At 42.2% G+C, this 12,488-nt stretch overlaps 1 protein-coding gene across 2 annotated transcripts in view; it reads right to left on the minus strand.

Moving 5' to 3' along the window:
• The window catches only part of MYO10 (myosin X), a 166,592-nt gene that overhangs the window by 47,944 nt on the left and 106,160 nt on the right, over positions 1-12,488 (minus strand). For both annotated transcript variants that reach the window (XM_049824196.1, XM_049824195.1), the window contains 2 exons: positions 11,914-12,022; positions 8,668-8,748 (listed from right to left, as the gene is read on the minus strand). In XM_049824196.1, the coding sequence (XP_049680153.1) occupies positions 8,668-8,748; positions 11,914-12,022 (190 nt within the window). The remainder of the gene's footprint in view (positions 1-8,667; positions 8,749-11,913; positions 12,023-12,488) is intronic.

The following is a 12,488-nucleotide window of genomic DNA, read 5'->3' on the forward strand; positions in this document are numbered from 1 at the left end:
AGCCATATTCCGTTTCCTGTATTTCTATGGTGAAAAAATTACTGTCTCAAATGTGCCCCATCGAGTTTCTCCAGTAAAACTACAAAATTAATTTAGACTTCTGGGTACTGCAGATAACTCACTGGACTCCCCCCACCCCAAGCACACTCATCCCCAGTGTCGTTTTCTTATAACATAATCAAAGCAAAACTACAGCCATACCTTATGCCTTAATAAGTCACAGGAACACTACAGTCCTAAACTTTACATAGCCGGTTTTCCTGAATCTATGCCATAGACTGCCGAACAACAGAAAAGACCTTTCTCCAGAAAGCAGCCCATCACTACAACACAGGTCTTCCCCTCTCTGCACACACAGCTCTACTTCTGCTGACTTTTTCCCTGCTCTGTGAACAATCACCCCTTTAACTTTCAAACAGAATGTGATTTATTAAAGCAGACTGCTTGGCAGCAAAGCTCTCTTGGCATTCTAAAATATGATTAGCCCAGTAAATTTAGTCGTTTTTTTTCATAAACTTGATTCTGCATGCATTTACCCTCTTTAAAAGAAAATACAAGCCCAGAAACATTTCTAGCACAGCTTGCTCAGCCAAACTCCAGGCACTTTCTTTTCCTTTTTCTACAAGTCCACTGCAGCTCCAAGTACGCAAGATTAAAATTATTTTAAAAACTGCATGAATTAAGCCCCTTACCTTTGAAGGCTTCTTCACCCTTCAGCGTTCGCCCATTGTGAAAAACTGAACCTTTAGCAGTTGCAGCTATGCACACACACACAGACACGCACAGAACGGGGCTTTCTTCAGCTCACTGGTATTTCAAGTCTTTCATGTGATATCTTTGGCTGTACTTGCTTAATTCATTCCTGCTGCTACTCAAAGGAAGTCAAGCCTAGCGAGGGCTGGCTCTACAGCAATCGCTGTAGATCTTCCTGACTAACAGGACACGAGGGCTAATCTCACCTTATAGGCATCAAGAATGTAAATATATTTCGCAGCCAACAAATTCCTAAACCTTAAGAGATAAAATGCACAAAATGCCCTAAGACACAGTTTAGCAAGGGAGTTACGAACATAAAAGTTTTTGCTAGAGAACAATACTCTGTACCCCAGCGATGCTTTTGGAGCTCTAAGGATGTCTATTTATCATGGAGTGTGCATATTCCCTTGGACTAGTTACCATGAGAACACAGCAAACAGGATTTGAATGTAAATTGCCATCTAGAGATGCAGTGGGATTTTTTTTGTTGTAGTTAAAAAAGAAAACTTCCAAAGCTTGATGAAGTACACACTTTTTCTGCGCATACATTTGCATGACAATGCTTGCAATTCAAATACTTGGTAGAGTGCACAAGAAGGAAGAAAAGCCAAGACTTTGCTCGGTATTTAAAAAAAGCAAATATTTCAGACTTGGGATCAGTAGTTGCAGCTCCACGAATGCCCATCCATGTCACACAATCACATATGAAGGAATTCCTAAAATGCAAAAAATCCATCCGGTGGCACAAAATGCAGAATTATTGCAGTGCTTGAAGTCAGCTGGAGGCACTAAGACCCTCTGCTGCTCACAGATCAGTTGCTGCAGCAGTCGAAATTCTTCTCATTTCTAAATATTACACTGAATTACACAGCAAGTTTTGCACTTTAAAAATACCCCACCCCAAGGCATTTTATTTTTCCCCAGAATTGTCCTGGTACTTTGCCGTTCGGGCCACCTCCTCCCAAGTTCCTCTTGAAGCAACATTCGGTCCCCATGCGTCCCCCCACCCTGCTCACAAGAGCGCACCGCCACGGTTACCCGCCGAGATGCAAAAATGACTCCTACCACTTGTGGACAGAGTCTTACCAAATGGTCTTTCTGGGAAACTTGGCAACTGTGCACGTACGTGCTGCAAAAAAATGCAAAAATCTGTTTGCCTGCACTGCTTGGAGTTTGATGCAATCTTTACAGCACAGCGTCTGCTCCCTCCCCGGCAGCACCCCATCTCCGCTCTATCCCCCAGCCTTAAACACGTCAATTTTAAACTCCTTATACCACGGTCACTGAAAGACAAACCCTAATACACTTAGCGAAGGGATGCCTCGTCAGCCCTGCTTAGTAAACAACAAACCTTGATGAAGAGGGAGGACATGCCTGTCTGGGTGATTGCCTGGAGAGTGGAATGACCTACTTCAGCCCAGCAAGCCGCGACGCTCTGAGATGGGGACAAAAGGACAACCCAGTAGCTGCCGGGCAGCATAACCGACACGCTGCGCCGCAGGAGCGATGGGAGCGATCTTTCGGAGGCGACACAGAAGACAGGCGCTGGCTGTGCAGCGCAAAACTCCTTGCAGGAATCGTCTTGTTCTTTCAGCAGGGGATTCAACTTCACACGTAACGTTACTGCCGGCACTTTGCGAGCAGGAGCGATTGCCTTCCTCACACCCACTCTCCTTATCGTTTTTACCTAAGGAGTCTTCTAGCGCCTGACCTAATTACTCAAGCGATGTGCCAGAAAGTGATGCAGCTGGGACATACTCCACAAGTCTTGATTTGAAGCTATGTAATTCTCCAAAACCCAAGGCGACAATATCCAGGTAGCCGAATTAAGCGGCGTTGGCCGGGCACGACGCCACACCTTACGACTGCGCCCGCCTGATTACAAACAATAAAGCCTTATGAACTAGTTAAAGGGCTAAGGATAAATAGTTTGTATTTGGCCCCACGCACTTGTTGGCCTGCGAGATCAGGCCAACATGCTATGGTTTGGGGAAATGGTTGCCCTCCTCCCCAGAGATGAGCCTGAAGAGCAGCTCCCGGAGCTGGACCCACGCTGCCCCAGCAAGCCCGATCTGTGCTCCGAGCCTCTGGCTCTGCTTCCTCCAGAAGCAATGACAGCAGTAATTGGCAGCCAGGAAGCCTTCTTAAAACAAGTTATTTATTGAGAACAACCGAGATGAAAGAGAGATTTTTAAAATAGGCAGTAAGGATCTCTAATACATGCGCTGCTTATACAGCTGTAAATGAACACTACTAGACCTTAACTTTCTACAGATAGCACTGCACACACCCAGCAGCTGTACCTGGGCCATATAATCTGTTCCCTTTACCTTCGAAGTACGACAGAGTAGCTATTAATGTGATAATCAGGCTTTCTGTTCCCTTTTTCTTCTGGATAGCAAGACAAATTTACCCTGTGATCTGCTAGCTCCCAGAGCCAGAGAACACTGCAGCTTCGCTGCAGGAGGGCTGCCCCAGGGCTCTGCAACTGAGTAAACCATAAAGATGCGGCCATTTAGGGCCTAACACTTTCTTGCTTTCAGCTGCTGGGCTCAGCATCTTTAAAAACCCACAAAGGCATCTGCTCCCCAGTAAGGAGACCCAGAGTCTAGTGAGTGACCAAGGTTGGTATATAAAGCACATGCTTGGTATACAACTGCAGTAGGATGTGCACAGAAGTTTGAAGCTGGACCAGTTCATTAAGGATAATTTTTTAAAATAAAGATTTTTAAAAGTGCAGTTTTATCCAGATGCTTAGCAATCCTGTGCTGAAGGTATAGTAGAACGTCCTTGAAGCTCCGAGTCTCCCTCCCTGCACCTTTCAAGGTTTGACATCAGTGCTGTTCTCAACGCAGCAGCATTAAGACTTGCACTGCCCTTATCCATATTTCTACAAAAAATATCTCTTTACAAGGCAAACTCAGCAATTCATACAGTCAAGTCCCAATATGACAATATTGCTACAAGGCAAACTCAGTAATTCATACAGTCAAGTCTCAATATGACAATATTGCAATTCCAGCTTGACAACCAGTTCACGTACTGCGTTCACGCCATTTGTACCTGCTCCACACCCTGCGTACAATCATCCTTGCAGATGGGGCCAAGCTGTTCTCTCATCGTTCCTTTGTACCGCGTTCCTGAGCTGTACTCCTAACTGGTGTTTAGGCTGGTATCATGCTATACTTATGTTTGTAATGATTCAGAGCTATTTTAAGAGCACAAGTTTAATTCAGACGCCAAGCAAAATAGGTTTGCATCTTATTTCAAATTAGGGGACACACTGCTTGCTATTCCAGGCCATCTCATGGCTATTAATGACCTACGCCTCAAAAGTACACCGCGGGTGCCAATAGCCATACCTTGATCCCTTTAAATGGCTCTGTCCCCAGAAGCGATGTTAGCAATCTTATTGCCTTGATAGTAATTTTCCCAGAAAGAATATGGAGCATGACAGGACTCCTAAGCAGCAGTAAGCCTCACATAATTTATTACAGACCTTTTTCTACTCGTCTTCCTTTGAGTTGAAGTTATTAGTAGTTTCACTTTTCCTGGCGCTCCCTGTAACCCCTACCCTGCAGTAGGTTTACAACAGAGGTTTAATTTTGTCTCATTTCTTCACCTTACCTAATTAAATTTTAAGATTAAAAAAAACACATAAAAAAACCTGCAGAGAAACAGAATTGCCCCCTTCAGACCTCACAGGCTTCAGAGAAGGCAGCTTTTATCTTGCCCGTGGCAAGACCATCACTGCAACAGAGGAAGGAGACAGACAATAAATGAGCATACAGGGAGGTGAGGTGAGTAGCAACCCTGGAATCCATTCAGATGGCACACACCAACACAGGTTTCCTTAATAAATTTAAAAAAAAAAAAAAAAAAAAAGTGAAATTCTTGTCTACAGATATTTCACGCCAACTCTAATGAAGCCAGGATTTTGCCTATCAGAACCAAACTGGTCTCAGATCTGTAACCAAAGAGAAGTGGATGCACCTATCTACGTGCACGAGAGAACAGCCGCATCTGAACCTGTTGAAGTCTCAAAAACAGGAATTACAGAAGCAAGCTGTAATAATCGAGGTTTTAAGGGGCCAGCACAGATGAGGCCATGCAGATGCTGGAGGTGCGGGGCCACTCGCAATGATTATGCCAATATTAGGCCAATATATTTTCTGAAGAAAAATCCTAAATGAAGAAGGGAACTTGAGAAGGCACTTGAGCCAAGCTGCCTGAGGCTGGCTCCTTCTGGCCAACAGGAAAATTTCTGCCTCTGAAACAGCTTGCATAGGAAGTTCAGAACTTAAATTTACCCTGAACTGTCTCCTGAGTGGCACCAAGGCTTAGCAACTTTATTAATAGCAGCAAGCTGGAAGAAACATTCAGCTGATGGCTGTAGCGATGGTTGTACCTTGTTTTAAAAAGACAGTCTTTTTTGGAGGGGGGAGGGGATTGGGGGTTGTGGTGGTGGTGTTGGTTGTTTTTTTTCAATTTCAGATGCACAAAAAAGGATAGATGGAGACCAGAAAAGGCAAGGTTGGAGGGAGGAATCATTATTGAATAGAACAGGAGGCAGGAAAAGAAAGATGAGACCAAGAAACAGAAAAAGATGTGTCAAAGTTCAAAAGGATGAAATGATATGTAGTTCTGCAAGCTGCATTGAAGATAAGGGGAGTTTAGCAGAAAGACCCTTCATTAGCAGAAAATATTCATTAAGCATACCAAGTGGAAAAGTTTCCACGTTATGGCTAGTTCAGAACAGACTGGAAACTGTGAAAACAGATAGACTGATTGTTCGGGGGTCTCCCAAAGATTAATGGGTCCTCTGTTCTTCTGTCTGAGGCCTGCTCTCTAAAATGTCTTGTGACAAAAGGTCATGTACTCTGTGCACTCCCTTTAGGAAATTGCACTAATGAGTGTAGATCCTGCTTTGATATGTAAATGTTCAGTGGTTTACTGCATATGCTGAATTGGTTTTGCTTGCCACTGTAAACTATTTTTAAAATAAAACTCTTGATCAATTAAAAAAATCAAATAATTACTGTAAATTATCACATCTCTTATCCAATATAAATATACTTTAATGTCTTGAAGAGCAGAGGAAGTAGTCTGCCGCACGTTCTGCTTTTCAAAGGCTTGAATTTGTCTTCCATCTGCTCAACCTCATTCGCCTACAGAATTCAAACATAATTCCAGAGTAAAACAGCTCTCGAGCACCTCCAGAATTAGAGGATGCTCGCCGATAGTGTATCACCTATTCGTACCCAACCCTTACAGCAATGACCAGCTTGAGAGGCTTTGCTTCTGATACCACAACTTCAGTTCTCTCCTTGCCAAGTCCCTCTGGTTCAGCTCTCCTTTAACGCTGCATATTTCAAAAGACCAATTAAAACACCCCTTTCTTTCACATCGTATGTTATTTGGCAAGCACTGTTCAAATACTTTTTGAAGGGTGACATTTTACCATTTCATATCACCATCACTGCAGAGTAAAAACTATGGATGGAAAACACAGAGGAAGATGCTCAGTGAAGATTTTTACTTTCTTTCAATCCCAGTTTCTCCATTTCAGCAGCTCATCTGAATGTTTCCAGCTGTTATGTTTCTAACCAGCCCTGCACAGTGAGTCACGTTATGGGGTAAACCCTGGAAGTCCACGCACAGCTAACGTGTCTCTGAGCCGTGCTGGTTCAGCGCTATGCAAACTGACTCACCTTATTTTCCTTTGTCTAACTGAAAAGAAGCAGCAAGTTGTATGACAGGATAAACTATGAAATGTTTAACCCGGTGTGCATCCACAGAATCCAGCTGAGCTACAGAGGAGCCTAATGCCGTTCATGTGCCTGCTTCTGTACCTGCACCGTCGCAGAAGGAGCAACACCAACACCGTCGCAAGACTGGCACTAAAAATCCCTGCGTCTGTGAGACATGGAGGGGAACAGAAAGCAGTGCACAGCAGACAAAACATCAAATGGTGAATCCCAAAAATGCATTTTGAGCACACTTTTCCGTGTGAAGAATGCCATCGACAAGTATTATATACGGCCTTCCTTCTTGTCTTCCATCAAGTCTTCTACTGAATCAGCTACAGCAGGTAAACTGCGTGACCCTTTTCTCTACTCTTGCTCTTCAAATAGGATTTCTTATTTGGTAAAGCCATTGAATCAAGTTAAATTTGCACTCGAATTAAAGCAAATGGAAAACAAGGACAAACATTTTTGTGTAAGATTTCAGTGACATTTTATATGTATTTTGAAAGGATTGTCCACAGGAATTTCCCAATCTGTTCCTGCATGCACTCCTGCAATTAGACGTGGTTTCCTGAGACCGAGGCTGTCTCAGGCTCCTTCTGCTTGCACAGCTGCTAATTCTGTGAGAACTTTGTTTTAATGATAGTAAAATATATAGTAGCATATGCCAAATTTGTCAGGGATGGAGCATTCTAGTGGGAAAAGACTGGTAGAGCAACAAGGAACATGGGAGTGGGAACTCAGTGTGTTCCTTGCTATGGAAATGCAACAAGTGCCTGGTTCTTGCATTGACTATGGCAAATTCTTGTGACTTTGGTACTGTGGAGATGAGCCTTACTCAAAGGCAAAAGGACAAATAAGGAAAACGTGTGAGTTATTGTAATTCTTCTTATACTCCAGTGGCAGCAGGTGGGCTTTATTAGGGTCATGGGGCTTCCAGCAGAAACGGGAGCAGGGAAGAAACCAAGCTTTTCAGAACTGCCCTCCCTCAGCGATCGCGGCTTTGCTACACACGTTGGCTCGCAGACCCCAGCTGCTGGCCGAGGCACTGTCATCTATGTGGGTTTGGTGACCTGAGGCTGCACACCTCACAGCACCAAACACTTCAGGACGCAGAAAGCAGCTCTTATTCGCTTCCAGGCTATACCCTCTTGGTAAGGTGTCCGCAGTCTGCACGTTATGTGACACACCACGAGTAACAGTGCAAAAGCAGAGTTAACAGTTAGCGACTGAAAACACATAAATTCAAGGATGTACCATCCAGGTAACACAAAAACCTGCAATGAAATCCAGCAGGTTTGATGTCTTAAGTCTCCTGATGAACCAGACAGCCCAGAAAAATATAACACGTAAAACTGGATTTATAGCAAAGTCACCTATTTCTAAGTTGCCATGTGAAAACCATAAGCCAGAGTCATTAGCACCTCTGCCTGTTGCATTTTTGACATAAGCAGACCATACCTGAATAATGGTCTATAAAACCAAAGACAGATGCACAAAACCCAGAATATCAGGACCAGGATAACAATATTATCTTCAGTGATTACTATACCATTACCACTTCATTTCTAGAGAGACCTCCAACATATCTAAGTCTTGACACTGCCTTTCATTATCTGTGACTCAAAAGACAAATTGATACAGTAAGCCTTAGCTTCCAAGTCTGTTTTAAAAACATAATTCTATAACAGAACAAAACAGCTGGCATGAAGACACCTAGAATTGTAGATAAATCGAAAGACTAAGAGTCTGATGACAGTCGGTCATTCACATCAGTTTTGCTATATGCACCACCATTCACTGCCTCTAGTGATTTAAAACAAACTTTGCAGTGTTGACATTTTCTTCCTAAAAGGCTCTCACAGGATTGTTAAACGTGCAGTGCAGCCTTCTACCTTCCTTTTATAACCATCCTTAGAGCCAGTCATTTATCAGCTGTGAGCAGTGACTATTAAAAAGGTGCCCAAAGACACAACCCACGTAAAAAAAAAAAAAAATTTTAAAAAAATCAAAAGCCGTTCCCAGTGCCTTCACCTTGCAAAGCCTTTTACAAAGTCAGTGAAGAACACTACCCTCTGCTTCACACAGCGGTAAATAACCACACAGGCAGTGGAAGATTAGGCCTGAGATGTACAGAAAAGATGGGCTCGATTTTAAATCTTACCTTCTGCACGTTGGGTTTGATGCACCGAACAAAGAAAGGATTCGAAGAACTCAGTGTCGCCATTAAAGAATGCAGCGATTCCTAAAACACAAGTAGAAGACAGCACTTCACAAGCTGACTTTTTGTACAGGCAACATACCCCGGCAAAAGCTCTTGCAGTTTAGCATTGCAGACAATATCTAACTGCAACACCTAGTGGTATACACCAGAAATTACTGTACCATGTAAGCTCTTGCTTGTGAACATACAGAATCAATACATGCATGTTTGTTTCTTCCACCTGCCCTTCTGATCAAAACTATCATCACTGTTTTATAGTGAACAAGATATACAGATTGATATGAAGAAAACTGTTCATAAGGAAACACCAAATGGGGAAGTTGCTGTTTCAGGGATCTTCTGAATGACTGCTTAAGACTTAGGATCCACACCCCCAAATTGCTAAACTCGAGCAAGTCAAAAGGAAGGATAAGGGGTCTAAGGTAAAACTAAAATACCCACAAAACCAAATTTCCTCTTTTCAACCACCCCACACCAACTCATTTTCCATTTTCCCTTCCATCAGCAGCATTTTTGTACAGGGAGTTCCTCCCTCCTGTGTGGTCTCAACCTGTCTTGCTAAAAGGCCACTCTGATAAAAAACATAAGTCAACAAGAAGGTAGAAGAAATATTAAAAAATTCTGAAAAAAGAGTTTAGAATACAGTGTACATTGTTTTACCAATACTAGGTTTTAAAATGTTTCCCCTCCTGAAATTAACAAAAATCGAGTAAAGGATAGAGTGGTAAAGAAAACTCATCTTGCTGAAAGACAACACTAACAGCATTAAGCAGACAGTTTGACAGTTATTTCATGTGATAGCTAATTGCATTTAACAATAAAAAGAGAGATTAGAAGGTTCAGCTAAAAAAAAAAATAGAAGAAAACATGGGGGTTTTCCTAGTTTTAGAACTCTGAATGACCCAGTACACATTAGACTATCAGTTGTCTGAACCTCAGCCTGGAGATAAAAATCAAAAAAAATCCCTCAGTCCTTTTATGATTATTACTTTAATTACACATCCTCTCCTTTCCTGCCTGAGCCGTCATTCCGTATCTTATTCCAACTTGCCTCATTCTGTATCATTAAGTATGATAAACCATTTTAAACTGAAGTCTTGCATTTACTTTGTAGAGATACAAATGACTGTATAGGAGGGGAGCCGAGACTCTGAAGAGCCCAGAAAGCTAGCAATGATACTGTTTCACCCCTCAAAGGTGGCCCTGTGTGCCAGGCAGCGGAGAGAATACAGAGCAGGCTGACAGGGAGACAGAAAATTAACTTTTTAAAAGAGCAACACTGTGCATCCTACCATATGTTTGGGAGCGAAACTGCCAATGGCAGTCTGTTACAACAAATACTTGCTTTAATCTGCAAACCAAGGGCTTTCTTGACGATTAAACATGAAGTGATAAAGGCAACAGGCAGAGTTGTGGCTGTGCACAAGAACTGCTACAGAGCAAAGGAAGCAAATGGTGAAGTAACTAGGAACATAAGTGATAGTTCTTGGTTTGTTTGCCTTTGCCAGCCTATGGACCAGGAGCCGGGGGCGGCAGACATTAAACAGCCAGAAGATACAAAGACAAGTATTTTTATGTAAAGACAAGTATTTACAGCTTCAAAAAGTAAAGGCTTCATCTGTACTAAACCTATGTGAACATTACAACCTCTATGGACAACTGAGCCAGTTCCCTCAACACAGGCTACTACTTCCAGGGATTGGAAAAGTTGGTCACTATAAACAAAAACGATTTAACCTATTTTCACATTCATCTGTGGTACAGACAGCCAGATTCTGCACAGTACTGCAAGCCTCTAAATCACTGTCAGGTTACAAGCTAATCTGAAGTTTGCCCTGCTTTAAGCAATAGGCTGAAACAGATGGTATCTAACCTCAGCTATTCTGCGTGTACCCCCAGGCCCGCATTAGGCAGGCTGTCAAATGAAAAGAAAAGTTAACCAACCTATCATGAGAATAAAACTGTGAAGGCAAAGTTCTTATCTTCAGTTGAAATGAGATAGACTGAACCCTGGAAGGCTTTAAAATGGAAAATACACCCAGCCTAATTCTTTGGGGACAGGATGATGTGAAGGTCAACCTCTTGTAAAGCAGCCCAGCTGGTTAATGGTCAGTTACTGCAGCTTTAGATAAGAGACAACAATGTTTTGATTTCATGTTTCATCATGCTTTATATTGCCTGGGGGGGAGCCTGACAGAGAAGAGAGGAAACTCTACATTATGTTCTACCTTGCAAAGTGGGTGCAAAAATATGGTCGATTTTTATACAGTAACATCTTAAAGGTTTACTTTGCACAGGTACAAATGACTAAGTGGAAACAGTACCTTCTGCGGTCCCAGAGAGCTAGCAAATACCACCACCGGACCACAAGAAGTGGGTATTGCCTGAGATGAGCGATGGTGACACAAAGCAAGCTGTCCAGGGAATATAACGATAGTGTTTTTTAATAAAAGACACTGTGTGTGCCCCAGCATACACTCCTTGCTGTTCTGTCCAACACTTAGCAATAGTCTATTAGGATAAAATCTGCCCTCAAGGGCTTTGAGTCTGCTCTGTTTTTTAAGAAAAAAGTGAATGAACAGCGCAAATGTATATTAATTCAAACAAAATGAAAGACAAACTAATCCAGACTTGTACTCATGCAATTTAGAGAAGGTTTTGTGCCAATCTTTCTCTTTTAAACAATTTGCAGATAGACGTTATGCGAGATTTCAATTTGGTGCCATTTTTGATGGGAGGGCTATAAAGCCTCATAAAAAGGCGTTTAATAAAAATGCTTTCCAAGCTTTAAGTTAAAAAGCAAGGCAACACCTTAATGAGGTATTTATTCAGTACTTATTTTTCTTAGTGTACAGGCACTGCTGTAAGGCTTTGTGTGATTTTGTGGTTCGTTTTAGATTAGAAAGAAAAACCAGGACGAGAGACGCCAACTTCATAGATGTGCTTTAAAATAAGGACAAATAAGCAAGTGGAAAGCAACCGGAGTTTGGTGCGGATGGTGTGATGCGAAGGTTAGTGTCTGCTTGAAGCTAGCTAGTATGGCCAATCAGTTGCTTAGTAAATGCATTTTCAGGGAAGAGACAGCAATGTTTTGATGCTGCCTGTTTTAATCTGCACCTGTTCTTTACTGAACAGGGTTTATCTATCATTGATTTGCTACAGAGCAGAGACAACACATTAACTAACCTTGAACTGGAGACTGACAGTCGGTTTTCGGTGCTTGCTTCCACATTTAAGAGTGTCTTGATTGTTGCGACTTGAAACATGTTCAAATAGATCATAGATGAAATCAAGACTGAAACGGGAAAGAAAAAGAATATCTCTAAAGTGTTTCTCAATAGATATGAGGCTTACCACTATAGAATGCAAAGAAAGTGCTGTCCTTTAAAAAGCAGCTCCTCCATCTAAAAAATGCTTATTGATTTTCTCTATATTCTTTAGTAAGCAATAGATTTTGCCTTTGCAGAATTTATGCAGGGGAGAAAAAAAAACCCAAACCAAAACAAAGCAAAACAAAATAAGGAGGTTCTTTCTTCTCCACTCCCAACACATCAATAGGGAAATCAAGTGTGAAGTTCTAGAGTCCTTAGTGCATTTTATTCCACTCACTCAACCAAAACTCCAGCTGACTGTAATGAGAACCATACCTGAACAAAGACTGAAAAACAAGACTTCCAGCTTGTTTGGGGCCATAACAGAAAATAACCACTGACGTGAGCCTCACTTTCAGATACCAGCTGTGTACGCTGTTTTCCACCCTA

Source organism: Accipiter gentilis, chromosome 20 (genome assembly GCF_929443795.1).
Source record: "Accipiter gentilis chromosome 20, bAccGen1.1, whole genome shotgun sequence".
Lineage (NCBI taxonomy): Eukaryota > Metazoa > Chordata > Aves > Accipitriformes > Accipitridae > Astur > Astur gentilis.